The sequence below is a fragment of the Mytilus edulis genome, chromosome 5, assembly GCF_963676685.1.
Source record: "Mytilus edulis chromosome 5, xbMytEdul2.2, whole genome shotgun sequence".
Taxonomy (NCBI): domain Eukaryota; kingdom Metazoa; phylum Mollusca; class Bivalvia; order Mytilida; family Mytilidae; genus Mytilus; species Mytilus edulis.
This window is the reverse complement of record NC_092348.1, coordinates 16,462,512-16,486,591: the sequence shown is the minus strand read 5'-3', so window position 1 is coordinate 16,486,591 and position 24,080 is coordinate 16,462,512. Positions and strand designations below refer to the sequence as shown.

Sequence of the window (24,080 nt, the reverse complement as noted above, 5' to 3'; positions counted from 1 at the left end):
ACAACAGTTACTATTTTCATGCATCATTCTAAAGTGTCAGCTCATTAAAATGCAAAACTCCAGCCTATACCGATAATGATTTAACCTTAACAGATCTGATAAGATAGTTGTTTAGTACTAAATGTACAGTGGCAAATATTCAAAGTATAACCTTGACGAAACAACATTAACAGGAATAACTATATATCTTTTTTGTTTAATTTTCACTTCTCAATTTTCAAAGTAAGTTTTGATCCAGACAAAGAAGGGAAATCAATGCAGTTATGGAATATTTAGTGTATCAAGAGCAATCATTAATTTGTATATCATGTGGTCAATCAAAACTCACATTAGATCAAACATAAAACTGACTGATTAATTAGTAATTTTTTTATATCAAATAGCAAATCTCGCAAGACAATGAAAATCTATTCAACTTGTCAAGTATAATGGTCTCTCAATTAATTTATTGAAAACTTAATTTGCTATCTTGGACAGCAGCGACTTGTTAGTCAAATTACTGTTTGGAGATTATTCTCTTCCTTTCAATAATGGCAGCAAAAATAAAAAAGATTAAAATTTGACTAACACAGCCTGAAATCAAATTTTTGATTCTTTTAAAAGTTAAATACTAACCCCCAGTAGCAATAGTATCTTCTGAACTTGATGGAGTACTGTTCATGGTGCCGTATCCACTAGAGCACTGTAGTGAGTGTTGACTGGCATTACTAGATGTCTCATAATTACAGGCTAACGCTGCAGTACTAGCCTCTAGTTCCTGGATAGCTTTAGCCAGCTCCATTGAATTTTGCTTTCTCTGCAAACAAATATATGAGAACATTAACTCAGAGTACTCAAATCAAAATCTCCTTAACTTTTGTTTTCACTTAAAAGCACGGACATAAATGTTAGCATTTATCTGTTATATACTAAATGGTTAAATCCTATTACAGATGTCTGATTATATATTATTCCGTGTTATGTAGAGTTTTTGTGGTATATGATAATGCCTTTGATAAACATGCAGTTACATTGCTTAGATATTCTTCTTGTTACTCTAAGTTGCAAGGTCAAACAAAATGTATTATGTTTAGTTATTTTGTTTGTTTTTGGTGGTTGGTAGCATAAATAACATGCAGTTATATTGTTGAAGTTTTAGTTGCTGGATAAACAAAAATATAACCTCTATAATTTTCTCATTCAAACTTTTACTACAGGGTGTTTCCAAGGAGGATCTTGCACGGTCAATGTTTCACTAATATTACTTTTCTTTCCCTTTTGATGGCAATGTTATCAGATCTGCCTTTTAATAGATTGATGTTAAACAACCATCAATCAATCAATCATTTGTTTAAATAAAATCTATGCAATATTTGTAATGTAACTAACAGGATATTTTGTTTATGTATAGAAAGCTTTGTGACGTGTTATGCTGAAACATATGCGTGTGAACTAGCTACTAAATAAATATGCTACATACTATTACTAATATGGATAAAACAAAATCTCTTGAATAAATATTTATGCATAATAAACTAAATTGAAAAAAGCTACAACATTCAAATGCAAGTAACAAATTACAAACAGAGAGAATTCTACTGCTAAGCTAGTTTAAAGTATGTAAAATGTATAAATATAATGAAAATACAGAATTAAAGACATAGCTTATTCGAAGATGAATATGGTTATGAGTGTCATTTCAAAGAATGAGAACAAGAAAAGAAAAGAAAGAATCTAACATGATGATGACCTTTCTTCTGATAACAAAGAATTCATTCCAACTGATCAAACAGTACTGTAGCATATCAAATGTATGAAAAAGTTACTAACAAGTCAAACATTAAACCTTATTTGTGTGGGAAAAACTTTTCCCTTGCTTAATTTTCAGTTGAGTTTCCTCACTTTAAATAACATAATGCATTGATAAACTTTTAAATGAATAGTTAATAAAATTGTTACTATATGGAAGCCCACATTATTTCAGGTAAGCATCCCTCTAGAAAGAACAGGTCAATTAACGTTTCAATGTTTTGTTAGAAATGCTGTAAAAGAAAAGTTTGCTAAGGCCTAAAAAAAAAAGATATGTGTTTCCAGTAACATCATTCTGAAAAATAGGGTCGGTAGGTCGGAATTCTTTTTTTTTTTTTTTTTTTTTTTTTTTTTTGACATCGTAAATGAAATCCGGAAAATTATCATGGTTTTTCCAAGTCCAGATCCGTAATTAGTTTCAGAAACCGGAAGTGTGCCATTTGCAATGTTTCAGAAGCACCTGCTGTGCAAATTTCTTGGATTTTAACCTATTTGGAATACCTTTTGACATTAATAAAATGTTTTACTGGCTTTCTATGCAAGTAGAAGCAAGAGAGAAAAAATATTATGTCATCTATCAGAAGCCGGTGTCAAAAACGTGGTCGGTTGATACAATGTTTTTTTATTTTTTTTGAAGATCCAATAAAAAAGTTAGAGTCGGGGCTAAAAAACAGGGTCGGTCGGGTTACCGGAAACATCGATCTCTTTTTTCTCGGCCTAAGCACAGATCCACTCATATGTCAATAAATGCTGTCTTAAAATATGTTAATCATAGTAATGAAAATAAGACTTTGGATTTAATTCAAATAACTGGAGTAACATTTAGCATTTATAATACTTCCATTTCTCTACAGAAATGTGTGTAAAATAATTCTTATTAATGCAAACTAATATTCAGGAACATGTATAAATCTTGGCTATGTGTTTGCTCCTAAAAGAATTTTCCTCCATTGCTAAGATAAAGAACAATAACCATATTCATCTGTGAATAAGACATTTTTATAACTAAATCTACTGGATTCCCTTGCCTTCATCCCTTTCCTCAATTCAACAGTTTCAAATTCTGTATGTAATGCGGCAGTACATGTATCAAGATCTTTGATAGCTTCCTCCAAGTCCATGGGATACCCGGACTGTGGCACACAGAAAGAAAGCAAGAGTACATTAGTCAACAATTACTCAAATGAAAATCTCAAACCAGAACATTTAAATGCTTTATTTTCCTTTACAAATCGTTATGATTCAGGTTTTTTAACATACCTCTGCCAAACTGAACACTAAGACTTTAGCAGATCTATTATGCAACTATTGTGGAATTATTTAGGTAAAGTAATGAAATTACAATTATATAAAAGATCACTTAACTATCTTAGGCAGACATATTATATGTATGTTTGGATGAATTGACTTATTATGAAGGAAAGTATCTAAAATGATCTAAACAAGAGTATCGATCGTTCATTCAAATTGCCAGATCTTTACAGAAGGACTTTGCAATCCATATCTACTTTTATTTAAGTGGATCTTTAGATTTCAAAATAGATTTAAAACTGCAATAAAGACTGACTATGTCAGTTAGAACAGTCTCCAACCTAAGTAAGGTATTATTGTCAGAAAAGCCCTTACCTGCCTAAAACAACTTGAATGCTATATAAAGGATTTTTTTAAATTTCTATTAATATTTCTGGTAACTGGTCTGAGATTTTTAATAAGCTTATAAATAGGTTATTTACAACAAGTCATGCAAAAATTGATGCAAAATAAAAGTTTAAATAAACAATACAAAATATATAAGCAATAAAAGAAAATCATTAGAGATTAACACAGTTATTTCCCTTTGGTCAAACTTTTGCAAAGCAAAGTATGCATTGAAAGCACTGGTTGATTTTTGATGCATAAGAAAATAAATCTTTATTCAATTGCAGTTATGCTGGCAAAAGTATCAGAATAAAAATTTCTAGCTCTATATTTCAAGTACAGTATATAACTATACATAAAATGAAAACAAGCATAGTACAAATTTAGATATAAAATAAATGATATAATAATTATACTGAATAATTGTAACATATAAATCTATATATATTGTCTGAATATCATTTAAAGATTTTAACAAATTATTAAATATTATATGTTTGAAATCAAGACTTTTAAATGAGAATTTTTAACATTCAAACATGCAATAAACTATTATTAAACATAGTCCATTAGGACATTGTAGACAACAAGAATTAGTAACTTAATAATTAAATCATTTCTAAATTCTTTTAAAACAAAATTTATAAAAAATCTTTATCTTAAGATTATGAAGAACTTGTTGCAACTTAGCATTGCTTTTCTATATAAGTTTATAAATCAAAATCTTGATAACCTTAAATTATGACTTCACTTTTCTTTTTTTTGAAAATTCATTGAAATGTAAAAAAAAGAAATACATCTAGTATTAACAGATTTGTTATTGGTTTTATACCTGTATAGGAGCTGTGTCAGGGGGACTTTTGTCTGTTGGTGTTCTGTCACTGTCTGTACTCTGTTCTCTTTGGCGATCCTTCTCCATGTTGGCAAGATCCGTCAGATTCACGTAAGCTGGCTGCTCAGCATCTGATTTACAAGAGAGTTTATTTATTTTGGATTTTTAATATTAAATGAATGACTGATAACTTTAAATTTTCATTATGACAAAACTTTTTGTGCAAATATGATTTAATATACCCTGCAACAAAAACTCCTATTTATAAATTTTTGCAGGTCCATATGTTTTTGTGTACCCCTGTATAGTATTCATGTATTTGGTTTGATCTTGTCGAAAAAATAAAAAAATAAAATTTTGTGGATCATTTGAACATGTATTAGTGAACAGGGTATTGAATTTTTCAATTTCTCACAGATTTTCCATTTGATAAATTTCAGTCACTTTTTTGGAACAAGGAAAAGCTTGCAATGGTTGACAAGAATTACAGTTCATACAAGAAAGGATTGGCAAAAGTTACAAATAGCATTAAGCTGCATGGGACTTATGTAACCTGTAAGTGAATGGCAAATACCTGATAATGGGATTTTTGGAGGTGGTACTGCTTTAACTTTTGGTTTTGGTGCCAGCGGAGGAAGTACGGGTTGCATTTTGTTAATTGAAGCTGAAGGAGGACGTGTATATGGTGATTCTGCTATACTATGAGTCTTCTTCTTATGTGGATGTCTCATCTGAACTTCCTCGTCTTCAGCGCTTTCCGGTAGTGGAGGTTCAAACAACTGAGCAGACAAAGCAGGTCTGTTGTGATTTTTCTCATATGCCGAGGATATCGTGTGTGGTCTTATGTTGGTTTCAGGCTTTGTGGTAATTGGTTGGTTTGGCCAGTTTGTCCAGGTAGAACTAGCTGATGGTGTATTATCAGATGGTGTTGACGATGAAGAATCTGCAGTATCAGAATGACCACCTATACTAGCACTGTCACCATCCTGAGGAGACAATATTTACAGTTAGTTATTATAAGTGGCAAATTTTAAAAATTTTATTTTTTCAAATCTTTTAAGTCTTTAGTGGATTACTGTACTACCTTTTCATCCGGAAATTAACTAAACAGAATTTCTTCAAAATTTGAAAACCAAGATTTCAATAATGATTCATGAAGTTAGAAATAGGGTATTTAATGAAGTTTCAAAAAAAGTAATTTTTCAGTGTATTAATAAGATAATTATTCCAAATTTTTTAATTTCATTATACAATGTAATATTAATTTTAGAATGATTAACTGCTAGAGAAAAGTCAGATGTATATCAACAAACATCAGATAAGACATATATATGTTATACTGTAAGGTTGACTTATGCTTCTAGAGTAACAGTTGTGCATCTTATATATTTACATTGTTACTGATGGTTACAAGAGTACAATTATTTGTGATGCATTTGTCTTACGGTACCAGTGGTGTTGTGTTCACTGTTCATTAGTGTAAGATTATGTGACTCCTGATTGCACCAAAATAAAGGATATATTTCTTATGAAGCGTTCCTTTTCTTAATTCTATACCAAAAGTATTCAAATTCTTGTGAAGAATTTCCATCTCATTTGTTTCATTAATATTGCTGCGCATTGTCAAATATTACCTTTTCAATTTTAATTTTTATAATTTTTTTTTAAATCCTAAATTTTGTGAAAATGATTTTTTTGGTTATTTTTCAAAATTATATATTCCTAAAATTACAGATTGTTATAATTCATATTTGGCAAAATTTTATCTTCAGTGAACTGGGGTAGGTTGTATTTACAAACAGATAATTAACCAATCAGATACAAGATTCTTGCTTATAAAATATGTCAACTATGTAGTATCCAATCAGGAGTCATATTATTTTATGTCCCCATCTTGGGGTAAAATGTCAGTAAATGTAAGCAAATAATTTCACTTTTGTAACCAAACAATAAGAATGGAAGATGAAAATCATAGTATAAGATACCTTTATAACATATTTTAAAACTTGTGATTGCTCAGCATATCATATGTTTGTGTACCATAGAAGAACATCCTGAAGATGAAACCCATAGAGTATGTCTTTAAGTCAATGTTATGTTAAATCAAAGTAAAAAGCTTTGAAGTTTTAGATAGGGTTAACCCCAATCAAAGGGAGAAAACTCCATTCCAATTTCATGCTGACATTCTACACAGGTTTGTTAAAGCTTAAGCAAACCGTTTGAAAGCAATTAAACAAGGCTTTAAAACATCCTGACCTATATAGATAGTATGTTGTAACAAATAAATGACTCACAATACAAAAAAATATATAGAATACTGCCTGTATAAATGTATGGTCATATTTTGTTCACTAGGAAATAATTCAAATACTGAAAATGTTAAGGTTAATTTCCCAATTTAGGCAAAAAAGAGTTTGCTTTTGATGTTTTTCTCCTTTCTATTTTTTGAATTTATTGAAATTCAATATGTCTATCATTTATAAATAATTGTTTACCTATATGTTGGATATTGTTTACACAGGTTTACAACTGATCATATCCAGATTGTCTTTTACATTGTTTTTGTCATTTTGTTGCTTTCTCATTGAAGGATACCATTATCTTTCATTCATATAATCATTGTACATAATCAAATAACACATTTTAGGGTTTTAATGTATATTGTTCATTTTGATGATAACAAAAAAGATGAAACTGCTAGTCTGTAAAGATTTATTTGTTCATACTTTCCATTTTTCTACCTAGCAAAACCCTCAATGAAAGATTGCCCCTCTTTTCAATATATCAAACAACTTTTTTGACCCAACCACATATGCATAGACCTGTCCAAAGTTAGAAATATCATCAGATTTTGTCTAAGTCATATCTTTTTTTTTTATCTTTTGGAAAATTAAAGTATTGCTGGCAGATTTTTAATTGCTTGCTTGAATATTTTACAAATTTGATACCCAGGTAATTGTGAGGTTGAGATAATGCACCAACACCTGGCTATTGTTGAAGACTGATGCCCTCAAGATGTTGTTTGGTTATTGTTGTGTGGTTATTACATTGATATATATCCCAAGAACTGCAACTGTGTTGTGTGGCTATTACATTGATATATATCCCAAGAACTGTGACTGTGTTGTGTGGACTTCCAAATAAGATGGTCACCCATGGGGTCATGTTATATATATTTTATTGATGTATTCTTTAAAATTCTGCCTTCAAGAGCAGTTATTTTAAAAAAATATTATAGAAAAATGCAATTGTAATAGCAAGTGCAGGGATACATAAAAATACATCTAACTAAGACTACAGTTATATGCATGGAGGACATATTATCTACATATACAACTATAGCTACATGTGGCTGCATGCAAGACAAGACAATATTGTGAAGTTTGGGAGAGGTTACATTGGTTCCTACCTTCTGTCTAATATTAAGTGACGATGGGGTGACTGGTCGCTGAAACAATGTATCTTGAGAAGTGAATCCCGAGTCCTGTGATGAAACACTTTGTAAGCGTATTGTACCCATGGGAAATTGCTACCAAGAAAAAACAAGACAAAAGTCATGCCAAAAATTAAGACTGAAGAGAAAAATAAAGATCAAAAGAATTTTCCTCTAAAAATTCACAATATATTTATAGAAGGAAATTTTCTCTAAAAATATAAAAAATAAATACATAGATCCACATAATTACTAAATATCTACTACACACCTAACTTATAATTTGTGTGAAAAAAATCAATGAATCTATTTAAATTTGTTTCCCCCTCCTTTTTTTTTAAAACTTGACCAGAAGTCAAACTGAAATCTCAAAGCAGGAATCCTTCATTATATATGATGCAACATTCCACTAATGGTTGAGGCTTAGGTGTTGAACACTACATGAGGAAAATACTTTTAATATAACTGAAATTCATGCTTGTTTATGTTACAAGATGAAGAGAGATTATGTAAATAAAAAAGTTCATGTAAAACATGCATGAAATAAGTATAGTATAAAATAAGGAATGGAGTCTTCTCCCAAATATGTTAACATAATACATTTATTAATGACAATAAATAGCTACATTAAGTAGATATCAGCTCAAAGTAAAATAATTTTGAATAACTAATGGAAGAATTCAAATAGAGAAAAATATTCAACGAGTGACTGAACAACACATTTATTCACAAATGCGTGTAGCGCATGAGTTAATTATCAGTGTTCATGGTTTTGTTCGGTCACGAGTTGAATATTTTTTGATATTTGAATTCTTTAATTAGTTATTCTTTTTATTACATTGTCAAATGGCTTTTTTTTTTTTAAAATTAATGTAAAACATGTAAGGAACTATATCTTTTTTCTACGCATTTACAATTTGTTTTGATCCGCCATTATCGACGTCCTGACAACACCTATTGTTGTATGACGTCAGAGAGTGAAATAACCACGTTTATTTCACATGTGAAATTATCGGTTTTTATCTAACTGGGAAATCAATGTAATTCATTGCAACCAATGTAATAATCTTTATATAATACTGTTGAATTATTTTTTTCGTTGGTATCAATTTTCGTGGATTGAGGGAAAACTTTATTTTCGTGGATGATATTTGATTTCAAAGTTTGGCCAAAGTCTGATTACAAACCTATATAAAATTTATTATCTTTCATCATATTAATTGATGGATTACTAATGCCATCAAAATCTATGAAAATTTGTATCCCACGAATAATAATGAATCTTGTTTTAACAGTAATAGTCAGAAATTAATGTACCATAGAACAGCATTGATTTTACAAATATGTATCTCTTATATGTAAATATCTAATTCTAAGATCACTGATAAAGTTGAGCTGTCTGAAGATTTGATGATCTTTTCTTACAAATTATATAAGTTTAATAATCGATAACTTAATGCATATATTGTGTAATACTGAACAGTATGTTCAGTCGACATACAGCATACTGATAGTATTCTTACTTGACTCATTTTATAAATACATGTAAGATGTATGCTCTTTTTGAAAATGAACTTCATGTGTTAGGTAAAAATTTACAGAAACATAAATTAATATCTTATTACTTTTTTAATGAAAAAATCTAATTGTTTCCATACTAACCCATACCGAAGACAAACTTTCAAATAGCAGGTTTTGTTTTTTTTAAATTTCATGTAAATCTAAAAAATATCTCTAATGCATTGTGTTTTTATGTGCAAATACTATTAATGAAGCATTTTATTCTTTTACTTTTAAAACGCAATATAAACAAGCATATTTGTCATCACACAAGCAGAGTAAAAAATTCTACAAATTCAACATTTCGTAGAATGGTGACTCAAAAAAGTTCCAAATGTGAAAATCAACATCTAAATAAAAGAATCTACAAGAGAGAGGATTATTTTGCTATTCTGAATGATGACCTTGAACTTTTGATTATCAATATTAATACAACACTGATGGACTATCAGTGAACTTTCATGAGCTGTTTTACAAGATTTAACAAGATTGAATATTTTATCTTCTAACTTGCTACACTATGTAGTATTAACTTATTTAATTCCATCTTAACAATAAAGATCCTTGTCACAGATTGTATTGATCTCATTATAAAACAGATGTTTTTATAGAAAACCCACAATTTTTATGAGATATCCAGGATAATTCTTCAGCCATAAATAGCTTAAGAAACTTTATGTGTGATTGATTTAATGTTACACAAAAAGGTACATGACAAGATTTAATTGTTTTTTCCTTTTACAGAATATACATAAGAACATTATCTTGCAAGAGAATACATTTATTTCCTTTGTGTCCCCAAAACAGATACATAATCTATTTAGGAGACACCATAACACTTCATCAGCTACATAGCTTAAAGTTAATGCAATTTTAGAAGTTTTTACTAGAAAATGGCTTTAAATATTCTGACAGAAAATTTGGTACTTAATCTGACTGCTATTGAACTATGTGTATGATGACAATTTACTATGTTGAATCTTTCAATAATTCAGATAAAATCAAATCTATTTTTGGTGTTCTGTTTAACAAACAAAAAAATTGAAAAAATAATGTTCATCTAAGAATGATCGCATATTATAAGGATATATTAATGGACATATTAGAACTTTGTGAGATAGGGAATAAAAATCCAGGCTTTGTTTCACTTTACATGTTAAACTTATCATGGATGAAAGGCACAACACAAATCTTTTCAAATGTAGTGAATCTCTTAACCTTATCCATGCAACCATAATCAATTTTAGTTTATTTCCGTTGGTAATATATATTCTTTGAAAGTTTTGTATCCTTTGATAATATATATTCTTTGAAAGTTTTGTAAAGTTAATAAATTTGTGTATAAAACCTTTACTTCAATTTTGTCTTAATCACAAACAGATACCTTTTATCTGGATATAGTCACTGCAAAGCCAATACCTGGTTTACAATATATCATTAAATGGGAAAAGCCATTATTTGGAAGCTAATTAAGTCAGAAAAGATAATGAATTTTCTGAAATATATCAAGCCTTCAGCATTTATGATTCGATGCAGCCGGCAAACTGTCTGTAACTAACCTGTAAAGAGTTACGGTTCCTGGTATGATGACTTGGTGAGTGCGACTGTACTGAACCACTAGATGAACTATTTATACTACTGATACTACACATACTGGACTTTCTTGAACCGATGGAACTTGGTGAACTTGGAGGGCTAGGCTGTAAAAATAAAATTACTAAATTTCAAAGACTTGTTTCCTAAAATTGTTTGTTATTAAAAAAAAATATGTGTGGAGCAATATCTGGTAACATTTCCAGAGCACAGGAGATCACAGCTGGTTTTAGTGGGGTTGTGTTGCTCCAGAGCACAGGAGATCACAGCTGGTTTAAGTGGGGTTGTGTTGCTTCAGAGCACAGGAGATCACAGCTGGTTTTAGTTGGGTTTGTATCGCTCAGTCGTTTGTTTTTCATTTTGTGTTTTGTATACTGTTGTGTCTTTTGATCACTTTTTATTTTGCAATTCTCATATTTTTGTTGTCTTATAAACTGTTTGAATACCCCTTTAGTATCTTTTGCCTCATCTTGCTATGGCTAAATCTTACCCCACCAAGGTTGTTGAAGAAACTGGAGCTATCTGAGCCTTTTATATCCATAATAAATTGTTCACTGGAAGATGGTAGTGTGTTAGGTTCACCAGCCATCAAACACAAACTATGTGTTATATCTTGTAAATGTGTGATTTCTGTTAGTAAGCTAATCTCATGTTCCTGCAAAATACACAGTATATAAATTAGAACATTGATCCTGAATATCATTTCAAATATAACATCTCTTGAGTGATTCAAATGGTGCTCACATTATACATGTCAGAAACTTGTCAAAGACCTGTTGTTCATCCTGGGTACAATTAGATTCCTGAAAGTTGCATAAACCCTAGAAAGTTCATAAAAGAATTATACCAGTTGATGGTTTTGTTTATGTTTAGTGTTTGGTTTATTCAAACCATGAAGACAGTGAAAAGTTCCTTTTGATTAAAAATAGATGAACTTGTTGTTACTTTTCTTCTTTATTTGAAAACAAATTTTCAGTTTATAATGCCTATCCTAGAATGTTACAATTCTAACAAATAATTGTGGTTATATAAGACTGACTTGAGGAATGTAATTATGTCATTAGTCTGTGACCTCACTTTTTATTCCTAGTTCCATATGACATGCTCAAAAATACATCATCATAAAAAAGACAAGACCTATTATAGTTCACTAGTGTCTGAACTCATTTGTGTGGTCATAATGCATTCCAGTAAAAGATAACGCAAAGGCCTTTATTACAATAACATTTCATAAAGAGATTGGAAGGACCTTTTCCAGGACGTCTGGATTTAGCTCTTATTTTCACAGGAATCCAGGATTTGCATTAATCAACACCAGAAATTTTAATTAATATTTAGAAGCATCTTTACAGAATAGTTTTTACTTATTGTTGAAGGTTATGCAGTGACCTACTTTTGGTTAATTACACAAAATTTGGACTTTTTCGTAATAATGCTGTGTCTTTATTGTATGCCAGCTTTCTTTCATGTGTTTGGTCTTTTCAATTTTACCCCTGAAACTTAATCGTGTTAGGTAAAACTTGTGAACTTACAACGAAAGGTCTAAGACAACTGATAAATAAACAGAATCTAGATCTTTCTTCAATCAGTGCTGTCCTTACAGCTGACTTTTCTGCTTCTTCTAACATCAAATATTTATCTGTCACATCTTTCATAGCATGATCTAACTTGGTTTGCATGTCTGATTTCCCTATAAGATAAAATATAATAAACTGAATTATCAATGCATACATATACAGTAATTTCAACTACAATTTCCTGGGGACTCTCTTAGTACTTGTCTGGTTTAGAATACTCTTACAGGATGTGTGTTTAGAACCTTGTTTGGCTCAAAATTATGTGTATCATAGATATATGTATAAGATTCATATAGAAGTGTTTCTATTTCTCGTTTTTTTAATATAAATTAGACCGTAGGTTTTCCTGTTTGAATGGTTTTAAAATAGTCATTTGTGGGGCCCTTTATAGTTTGCTGTTCAGTGTGAGCCAAGGCTCTGTGTCAAAGACCATACTGTGATCTATTATGGTTTACTTTTTACAAATTGTTACTTGGATTGAGAGTTGTCTCATTGGTACTCATACCACATCTTATATTTATTTCAATATCAACCCTAACACTAAAACAGTGAAACTTTAAGACAGAAAAGGTTTTTTTTTTAATCTTTCAAAGGTTATTTAGAGCTTCAGACTTCATGTTGGAAGAATTAATCAAGTTTTTACCCAAATATAACCTAAACAACATTTAAAACATACCATCTAGACAAAACAATCTATATTTAGACATATACTATTCACAGATGATAACTATATAGCAATGACACTTGCACACAAATATTTCCTTTGTTTACAGACAGATTTGTACTTTTTCTCACCATGATAGTAGATAAGTGTTATATAAAGTCACTTTACTTTACCAAACTAGTGTACACACCACTATCAACTAAAATCCCAAATCAATATACACAGTTCAACGTACTAGTAAACCGAAAACCCTTCTTGAAAAAGTTGATTGATAGGGAGGGAAAACAAATGTTATCAGACTTTTGATTTTGGAAATTTTAGAAAAGTGTGTCCATATTAGACTATCAAAATGTATCCTTATCCTTTGTCCTTCCTTAAAGTGTTAAAACTACTTAAAATTAACTCCTGATAGATAAAGTGCTAAAATAATAACAAAACTCAACTGTTGGATCAATATTTTTCTTTTTATCTACTGTCGGCAGACCAAACAACTTTGAAGTATTTGTTTATAGATCTCAGACAATGTTTACAAATGTAGCTAAATAGTTTGTTTTGGGAAAATATTTATAGGCAAGATTAGATTTATGAGTGAATATTAACATTTTTCTTTTGACTTTCATTGAAAAGGTGACTTTTCTACAAAACTGCTGACTTTGTCTTGTCATGAAATATGGGTCATCTCAAGACATATAACTTCAAACTTACTTTCAAATCATATAATTATATTGGGATAAATATTTCAACTAATTCAGCACATTCTAAAAATTGCCAGAATATATTTTTTTTAACTGTTAAATCAATAACACTTCAAAGTCTAAATGTTTTAAACTTATAAATGACCCTGTCAACAGTTGTTTAGGCTGGGTATATATACTTCAATTTTTCTGTTCACACTTTGATCCCAGCCAATCCAGTTTTAAGAAATTCTCGGTTTTTTTCTTGCAATTTTTGCAAAGTCATTCAAGGACATTTAACAATGACACTTTTAAGCCTGAATAATTAAATCAATCATGATATGATTATCAGTTAATCATACACAGTAATATGTTCTATAACTGAACAATACGTCACTCTTTGGAAAAAGGACACAAATCTTTTATCAAGATTTACACTTAAAAGGACATAAGTTCAATTTTTGTTCACAAAACAGAAATTTTAGAAATAATACAATTTCTATGATCTTTACAAACTCAGGACGAAACTATGGAAAATCCAAAATCGATTTGTACTATTTTAAGTCTTTCTATAACTACTATTTAAATTATTTAATTAAATGTATCTATATTAAGAACATGATGTCAATAAAAAGCTTTAGGTATTCTTCTGACATCATCCAAAAAAGAATTAAAGAGAACAATATGAGTTAAAAGAGATACCAATAAGACAGCATCCCAAAAACACAAATTCCTTTTAACATCTAGAATTCAACTAAGATATACATGTATTTAAAGTCTTTACATTTATAAGACAGTTTTATATTGTGTAACTTTGGACCTTTTCAACAATTTTTGACATTTAGGAATTTATTGATTTTCCTTAAATACCAAAGAATAACTAAAGGGGGAAATATTGTTAATGAAAATTTAAACAATAGACTTATTGTTATTCACATCCTTCTATCATTGCCATCCAATAGTAGTCACTTTAACTCCACTTTCTCAGATTATGACATGTGTGACTCAATATCTAACAACGAGAGTAAGCACATGATTGCCAAATAGACAATTATCCATAGACCAAAGGACAAAGATTTGATCAATTACAAGCCATCACATAGCCTTCAACAATAAGCAAGACCCATTCCTTATAGTTTAAGTTAGGTTCTAAAGGACCGGGAATAACAAAATCTGTAACAAATCAATATATAAAACTAACAGCAAATTTCATACTACAAAAAAGGATTTTTCTCTACCTTTCCATACCATACCAATAAGTGATATCAGAAAACCCCTTACTGAGCCCCATAAGGATGCTACCACACACCTACACCAGGGAAATTGATCAGTAATCAAGTGTTTTGAAATGAACACTTTTTTCCAGTATTATTGATCAGAGTTTGACATGCAGCATTTACATGGAAATTGATTACTTGATGAAAAGTAAAAAGACAATATCCACTGATGCAGCAATAGGGAGTCAATATTCACAGGAAAATATCAATATCATAACTGTAAACAGTATATCTCAATTAAATTATTTCACTTCTTTCATTTCTAATTTCTAATTCATTGTCCAAGTAATAAGTTTTTTCTTCATTTATTTATATACTACAGGTTTATGTACACTTTAAGTTTAAATGTAGCATTAAAATATTTTGATATTGAGGTGGGTCAAGTTACATAATTTAGAACAAAAAAGAAGGTCCATATTTAGTATTACCAGTACCCTATAATCAAAAACACTATTGTAAACTGGGTAATATTCATATAAAGTTTTATGCATAAGAGCTGATCATCAGTAGTTGAAATTGCAAAATAACAACATTTGACATGTAAATGTGAAATATTCGCAACATAGATTGTGTAAAAACAAGATTTAAAACATTACAAGAAACATTAAACTTATATTCAGTCTACTGTCCAATTTTTAGAGATTAATACAGAAAATGGATTAAGTAAATCTTTCATCATATCAGATATTAAAGCCAATTTTAATCTTTCCTTATAAGGAAAACATTCTCAGCTAATCCAATTTTGTTTCCAAACACTAGAATAAATCCTATTTACTTTGTATATCTAAACACCTAAGATAGACACGACTAAAGGATCAGACAGATTTATCCCCTAATGAGATAATTATCAGTTTATATAAAGATAGATAATTTCAATATAACATCAATCATATCTCTATAATTACATCAGCATGGATAAGATAGAGGTTCAAATTTCCAAGAAATAATTACTTCAGTTTAAATCTAAACACATTTGTCCCTATTAGTCTGGACATTTTGATTAATAGCTGGTTATACACAAAACAAACAAGAGTCTTAATTCAGCTAAATGTGTCCTAAGTCAGGGACCTAAGTGTTGTTTTTCCTGTTAGAATGGTTTTACACTAGTCATTTTTGGGCCCTTTATAGCTTGCTATTCAGTGTGAGCCAAGGCTCTGTGGTAAAGACCGTACTTTGACCTATAATGGTTTACTTTTACAATTCCTATACCTATCTATTGTTGAGGATTTTTATGTTGGTTTATATCCAACACAAAACAATACCCATAGCGGTTTTTATCAAATAATTCCATTTCTTAACTAGACCCAACATATTCTCACAATCGTTTCAATCTATTAGAAGCCTTTATATTTAAAGTTACTGTACTCTATACCACCGGAACACCAATTGTATTACACTAAACTTTTGACATTCAAATTACCCTCATTAGCTGTAATTTGCTATTGTAACTTTCAATCTTTGATCTCCCTTTGTTTTACATGTGTAACAATGACAGTACTTATGTCCACAATAATAACTTTTACTTTGTGAAAATTTGGTTGCAATTTTCCATGTAACTTTTAAGTCATAAAAAGTAGTTATGAAGAAATAATGTTTCATGTCATAGTATTAAAATTATGTTGAAACAGATTTTGTAAAACATTTAAAGGTTAGTCTTAAATATAAATAAAGAAATGTGGGGTAAATGTCCATTAAACAATGTCAATTTCCGGACGTACAGGGGTAATACTTAATGCCCCCTCCCCTAAGACAGGGGCATAAAAATACATGTTTGTCATCTATTCTCTTCTAGTTCAAGATGTTTGACCGTCTAGCTGTAGGGTAGTATTAAGTTTTGTCACTTTTTTCTCCACCTGTCAAAATTCCTTTTATCTTAATTCTAGAATAACAAGAAACATTTCCAAACAGAGACAAAGTGTACACCCTTCACAATCAGCTATTGAGATTACTGATTGCTTACAATGGATCATAACAATCATGTTCCCAAAAAGTAGATGTAAGATTTCAAGTACATTTTATTTGACCTAGAAAGAGAAATACCCTTACATAATGACCTACTTATGGTAATTATCACTGAAAATGACTCAATCTTAAATCTATAACTAGGTCCAATAATCTTATTGAATTACATTTGTGGTCATATATATATTCTAGTTGCACTGGATAACCTTAAGTGGTTTTGATGGGGCTTTAAACGGATGTGATCCAATTCTTACCGTTATTTAGTAGATATTAGAAGATGTGATTTGAATGCCAGTGAGACAACTCTCCATCCAAGTCACAATTTGTTAAAGTAAATTATAGGCCAAAGTACGGCCTTCAACATGGAGCCTTGGCTGAAACTGAACCACAAGCTATAAAGGGCCAAAAAAATAACTAGTGTAAAAACCATTCAAACGATATAAAACAAATGGTCTAACTAAAGTCTCTTCTTGAGCTTAATTTGTGATGCCAGACAAATTATGATTTTAATGAATATAACAAGAAAAATTTGCCTGAATGAAGGTAAAAAACAGTTTTAAGAAATCCATGATCTATCTATTTCTATCCCTAATAAAGTTATATTATTCGAAAAAAACAAAAACAGCTTTGCACTTTGCTGCATTCTTCAGTGGTTTTAAACAATCAGAAAACTATAATATCACTTTCACCAAGTGCATGAAATCTTTCTGAACGTATATCAATCTCTTATCGGCAAAAATCTACTTATATAATACTTAATTCTCATTTCATACAGCATGAGTGTTGTTATTTCTCAACCTTGAAGACCGAAAAGATTAACGATTTCATAATCTGATTTATAAGAATAAAAGTCTACCCAAAGTATATCTGAAGGTAAAAAATGAGAAATAAATCAGCTTTTGTATGTTAGAGGTAAAGTTGATCTCACAAGATATATATATGGGATACTACAATGTTCAAGTGCATTCAAACAAAATGTTGTCTCTTTCTTTAAAGTATATATACAGTGTAACCTGTGTTATCTGACACACTGGGGGAACAGAAAAAAATGTTGGATTAGGCAGGGTATCTGCATACTCGGCTCTTTTCTGCAAGTATATGTATATTTTGGGACCATGATAACGTGTCGGTTAAAGCAGGGTGTTGGAATACCCTCAGGTGTCGTAGTAGCCAGGTTACACTGTATATAGCTGATTAATGCCATTAGGTACAAAATTAACTTTTTAAAATGCAAATTGAAATTAATCACCTGGCATGAAAGGGATATTAAACACCTATTTATCATAATCTATTAGAATTTCATAACTCTGATTCAATCTTGATTAATGTTATTTTTAACACACAATAGGTACAGTGATCTGTTAAATCAGGTAAAGGGGTGTCTGACCATTAAATGGATATTCAATCTTGGATTATATTGTATAATGACTTATACCGTTTATTATTAATATTATTTTTAATTTTAAGAATTAAATCTTAATGGTTGAAAGGAATGACATTTTGGTAAATAAACAACATGTAATATATATTTTAACATTATTCTGCCCTTAACTTTCAGATCAATTGGCAAAATACAAAACATTATGGTCAGTTAAGATGACCAGGTATACACAGAGTTTCAGTTACCAACCTTTTTGGTACATCTCTAACTAATCAGAATAATAACACTTATGTACTATTAAGTAGGTGCAATTAACAGTTTGCATGACTAATCCATAATTTATGCTTTCAAGCAGTTTGCCTCTAATAACTTTTATACACATACTAAAATACTATTAAAATCATAATTAAGTGCATTGATAAAATAAAACAAATTTTACTTTTAGTAAAACATTTTAAAATTCATAAACAGTAAAGGATATGAGTCATTTAGGGAATAGGTTGTTGTGCATGTTTGCATATAAATTTCAACAAAAACAAACAACGGAAACTATTTGTTAAACCCATACTTCCTATTGGAATACAAAAATCTAGACCATGAATTTAAGGATTTAATAATTATGTACATAATTTCCTCAAATTATGTGAAACAAAATTCCTGTGCAATGCAATTGTCAATGAACATAACTTGAAAAGATTTATCTCAATCTAAACCTAATAACCAGATCAATGTATAAACAAAGGCCTAGAAGTGAAAAGACACATTTTTTACTCAAGATAGATTGATTGTTCCTTGCTTAACATCCAACGGCTTAAAACAGGAAGTGTTACTACGAAACGTAAATATTCAAATATTCAACAAAATAAGATAATTTAGATGAATGACCATTTAAACTAATTTAATTTTTCTTCATGTCACAAAGAAATGGGTTGATTGGTTGCTTGACTGAAGTTGTAAAATAAAATATCCATTTTTTTTAAATGATGACAATTCAAATTTCTAAAATTTTCCAACATGAAATTTGTTTCTTTGTTTTTTTTTAAGGAAAATTGTTATAGAAAAAAAGAATATCATTATTTCCCTTTCATATATAAATAAATCTATAATTAAGCAACAACAAAATCATAATATGTAAAAATTGCCAACATTCTTTGGAATTCAAATTTCAAATTCATATCCAATTCATCTGAACCCTAACAAACACCCCTTCATCTGTTTAAGTTCAAAAATATCAAAATCACTCAACATTCACTTCTGTTACGTAATTTATGTAATACAAATTTAAACAAGAAGAATTCATGTATCTTCTTCAAGGTTTTTAAGGTGTGGAGTGATAAAACCACTTAAATTATGAGCAAAAACTATAAAATATTTCATAGATATTATATTTGAAATCAACTAAGGGGTTCACCACAACTAAATTCTGTGGTTTTGATATCAGGGCGTATATGATACTTAGCAGGTGAAAAATTAAAGATGTCATTGACTATTTCCATTAACAAATATATCCAAATATGGTACAAGCTTTATATAACATCCCACTTATATGATGATATATGTTTGTTCATACCTGTAATCACCATAAATTAAATAAATAACATCTTTGAATTGAGTTTTTTATAGAATAATTGACATGTAAACCCTTCCCTTGAGAAGTGTTGAACTTTGAAAATTTATTTTATAATCCTAGTAAATGCCTTAAGTAAAGTAATGCTCTAAATACTTTTGAGTGTGAAAAATAAAAGTTCCAAACTTTCAAAGTTTACTTTTTCTTCAAACAAATCCATTAGATAGTTGCATTCTATTATATGAACCTATGTACCCCATTTAAGATATCAATACTTATTTTGACAGATAATATACTACTGACTACAGATTACCAGAAACAGGTAATAACAACCCTGTTATCAAACCTATAGTAGGGCAATACTTCAAACAGGTGGTAGATATCATACAAACTAATCATACAGACCTTTCTTGACTTTCTTCTGTAATCTCATGGTGTCTGTAGCACATTTCTTGATTTCTTGACGCGCTTTCTTGTATTCTGTTGAGAAAACATGCAAATCAACAAATAAGTTACAATAACAGTCAAACAATTCTGTTTTTCTAACAAAATATATACTGTTCAATTTAAGTATACTGATTTTGATAAGACTTACATGAAAACATAATTAAATCACACTATTGAAACTTTATAAACTCTATAAAAACTTCATATATGTTTGTTTTGTTATGGGCTACAAACTATGGTATACTCTGAATTAATAATGTACTATAAATTCATTAATACAAAAATCATTTATGAAGTATCATTTTTCCTGCATTTTGTGGGTAAATATGAAAGGCAAATTTAAGTTTTCAATGAACTACGAAACTCCTACTGGATTTTAGACTAAGTTTGACAAAACAACAAAATACCCATGAAAACACAATTTTTTTCATCCACGAATTTGATACCCATGAAAATAAATAAATACGCAGTTTTCGAAATATCATCTTTGTTTACATACATGCTGTCCTTTTGAATGCACTGATGCAATTAGATATCAAATTGGCAGATCAATTTACTATTTGTGGGTTTGTTGGGGCTTACAGGTAATATAGATAGCTAAGTCAAATACACAGAAAAGTATCACATACAAAATGTACACCATATTGCCTTCTTTTTTCTGTACGATAGGCGGATAGCATCAATACTCCATTTTTAAACAAAGATGTACATTTCTATGAGATCAACTGACCTTGTTTACCTATGTAATCAGCTGATTGTGGGTGGTATGTGATAGATTATGACAACTGATCAATATTACCTTTACAGGTGTTATATTATTACATCACAATCAATAATCTGTCCCTTAAGGAGATAGCTATATAAAGTCCTTTTATAGTATTTCTTCTCATATGAAGACTCTTTTAATTCATGCTGTCTAACCCTAAGATATAATCTACATTGGAATTTTAAAGACTTTCTTTCAAATCAATATTCAGAGTAATATAAAGGCAACATATATATCAATATATGGGTATCTCCATAATGTGAGAAGATTTATAACTGATTATTCTATTTTTTTTTATAATTTTAGCACAGATGGTACTTATGTGTACAATTATGCTTGTGTTACTTTATTTTTGAATGGGTTGTTAAACTAAAAGTACCATAGGCGGATCCAGGGGGCAAAAATTTGGTTGATTATATAGGGAATCATATAGGGAATCACTGAAGTGTGACTGGAGCGGGCCCCCCCTTAGGTCAGTCAGTAGGCCCCCCTTACAAAAAGTTCTGGATCCGCCACTGAGTACTGTTTGGTATATTTCCTATCTGTTCACATTATTATAGTTGTCCCTTGGGTATCTTCTGCCTGTTTTTTTTTCATATTTGAAGGACTGCTGGGAATGATTGGCCACTGAATAATGTCACATAATGAAAAAAATATTAAATGACATTGGTGGATGTTTGCAGCAAGAAAACCAAAATTTGTAATATTATCATTTGTTAATGCAATATAAACTGATAAGTACTGATTATCAGGTTGTCTACATGTTGATATCATAAAATATCAGCTGCTAGACATTATATGAAGCTTGTTTTGGAGTGAGCACAGCGAAAGAGATCAAAAAGCCTTCAAATTTAGTCAAGCAGCTGATATTTTACAATATCAAAATGCAGCATAACCTGATTATCTATTTATCTGGCTGTATGGGCATCTTTTGGAAGTGTTTTCTTTGTTTCACCAGTATCCGGAAGATGACTTGATAAGTTTGGGTCAATAAGTTTGGGTCAAACTTATCAACGTCAGTTTCAACATTATGACGTGGCTGATATGTCTGGGTCAAAGTTATTAAGGCCGGGTCAACGTATTTGACATCACAAAACTGTGATATGCAATTTTATTAAGATTAGCAGAGTCATATAGACAGTGCACATTATAACTTTTGTATCTACATTGTGTACAGTACACATTGTATACCTTTGGCATGTTCTTTGTCTAACTGAGCAACTGTTTTCTTCCAATCTTCACTCTTCTCTTGAAGTGGTGTTACTAGATTATCTACGATGGTACTGTAAAGAGAAGAAGACATATTACAGGCACTATAATTCTACTGTAAAGAGAAGAAGACATATTACATGCACTGATTCTGGCAACAAACAATACTTGCACTGGAGCACTCAGTAACTATAACACCTCTTTAAGGTGTATTTCTTCAATAATTCTAAGAGGTTAGACAGTAGAGTGTTGTAAAACAAATCAGATATTGTCTCAGTGTTTCCTTGAGCTATAAAATGATGTCTGTATGTTGATCAGTGGATAACATCAAGATATTGACTCATTAGAAACTCAATTCACCTTTGACGAACAATGTACTGTATATTCTATTTGTATTACATCTGTCCCAATAAGAAAACAAATGTCTCACATTATATATAAATAGACTTAATACTTTGCATTTTCATGGTCACACTTGTAATGCTTATAATCAATGCATCAAACAGTTACAAATTTTCCTTAAGGATTCATCTGTCTCAAGCAGATCATCAAAAAGTTATGATAAAAATTTATACGTTCTGCGGTAATGGCTGTGAAAAGTCTAAATGTGGAATCTTAGCTTTTGATACTAAGAACCCTTTAATGGTCTTTATGTCATAAAACTTTTAAAGCTTTTTTCATATGATTGGGGAAAATTGTTTCTTTCCTTCTAGCTAAGAAGTGTTCCATACTCCTTGACCAATTTTCCCTCTAAAAATGGTTCACAAATTACACTCAAGATCATTGAATTTCTTCTAATGATCAATAATCATTTCATTAGATGACCACTTCAAGATTTCTATTATTTTCACACTGTTCTGAGCACCATTTCACCTCCATTAATTATAAATAAACAAAAAATATCAATATTCTGAACACAGAAAATAATTATAGCTGAAATCCAATTTAAGCCTAATGGTATGAAATGGACATTAAAAGACAAGGACAAAATTATTTTCCAGTGAAAACCAACATTTATTCAGCACTCACAGAAATTGGAAATGAACATTAACACTGACCAACAGCTCTCTGGACACAAAATGTCATATGGAATTATCATTTACATGAGTTTTTACACTCATTATGGCTTTATCTGTTATTCATGGACACACTAAAGACATAACTATATAATCATCTATTGAACAAATTTGCACGCAAAATCACCTAAATAAAAATATATATGAGATAAAAATTACCACATGAATGCCACCTTTTTTTCTTTGGGGAAACATGAACATTTCATAAATATAAACAAGTTTTACTTCATACGATACATAGTAAGTTTTGCATGAAAATACAACCTAAATAACACCCTCATTAAAATTCATGTGTACAATCTAGCAATGACAAGTGGTTTATCTTTCACAGAAAAATTCTCATGTATCTCCTTCTTTCAAGTTGACTTCTCTCTTGTGTACACTAGAATCGAATTCTAAGTTAGCTTTAGTCAGAGTACAGCAAGTTAATCTAAAGGCATTGTCAATAGAGTTTAGAAGATTAGTTCAATTTTTGCCTCATTTGTTGTTGGTTATTGATTTGTCTGTAGCTAGCTATTGCTCTTAACAAGGTTAAAATATAACATGCATGTCTCGGGATACACAAAAACTCTATTCACTTGTTATATGTTTCCTTAAAAAAAATGCGATTTAGTGCTGAATAATATAGTTTTCCAA

The 24,080-nt window shown here is 30.0% G+C and overlaps 1 protein-coding gene across 12 annotated transcripts in view; it reads right to left on the bottom strand.

The window, feature by feature from the left end:
• Positions 1-24,080, bottom strand: part of LOC139523106 (protein MTSS 1-like) — a 58,265-nt gene that overhangs the window by 6,401 nt on the left and 27,784 nt on the right. For 2 of the 12 annotated variants that reach the window (XM_071316872.1, XM_071316876.1), the window contains exons 5-14: positions 22,351-22,442; positions 20,352-20,426; positions 12,377-12,534; positions 11,335-11,499; positions 10,811-10,951; positions 7,668-7,787; positions 4,833-5,244; positions 4,259-4,389; positions 2,817-2,921; positions 616-796 (exon numbers count right to left, since the gene is read on the bottom strand). In XM_071316872.1, coding sequence (XP_071172973.1) covers positions 616-796; positions 2,817-2,921; positions 4,259-4,389; positions 4,833-5,244; positions 7,668-7,787; positions 10,811-10,951; positions 11,335-11,499; positions 12,377-12,534; positions 20,352-20,426; positions 22,351-22,442 — 1,580 coding nt within the window. The remainder of the gene's footprint in view (positions 1-615; positions 797-2,816; positions 2,922-4,258; positions 4,390-4,832; positions 5,245-7,667; positions 7,788-10,810; positions 10,952-11,334; positions 11,500-12,376; positions 12,535-20,351; positions 20,427-22,350; positions 22,443-24,080) is intronic. The other 10 variants (XM_071316873.1, XM_071316878.1, XM_071316881.1 and 7 more) reach the window with 5 other exon arrangements.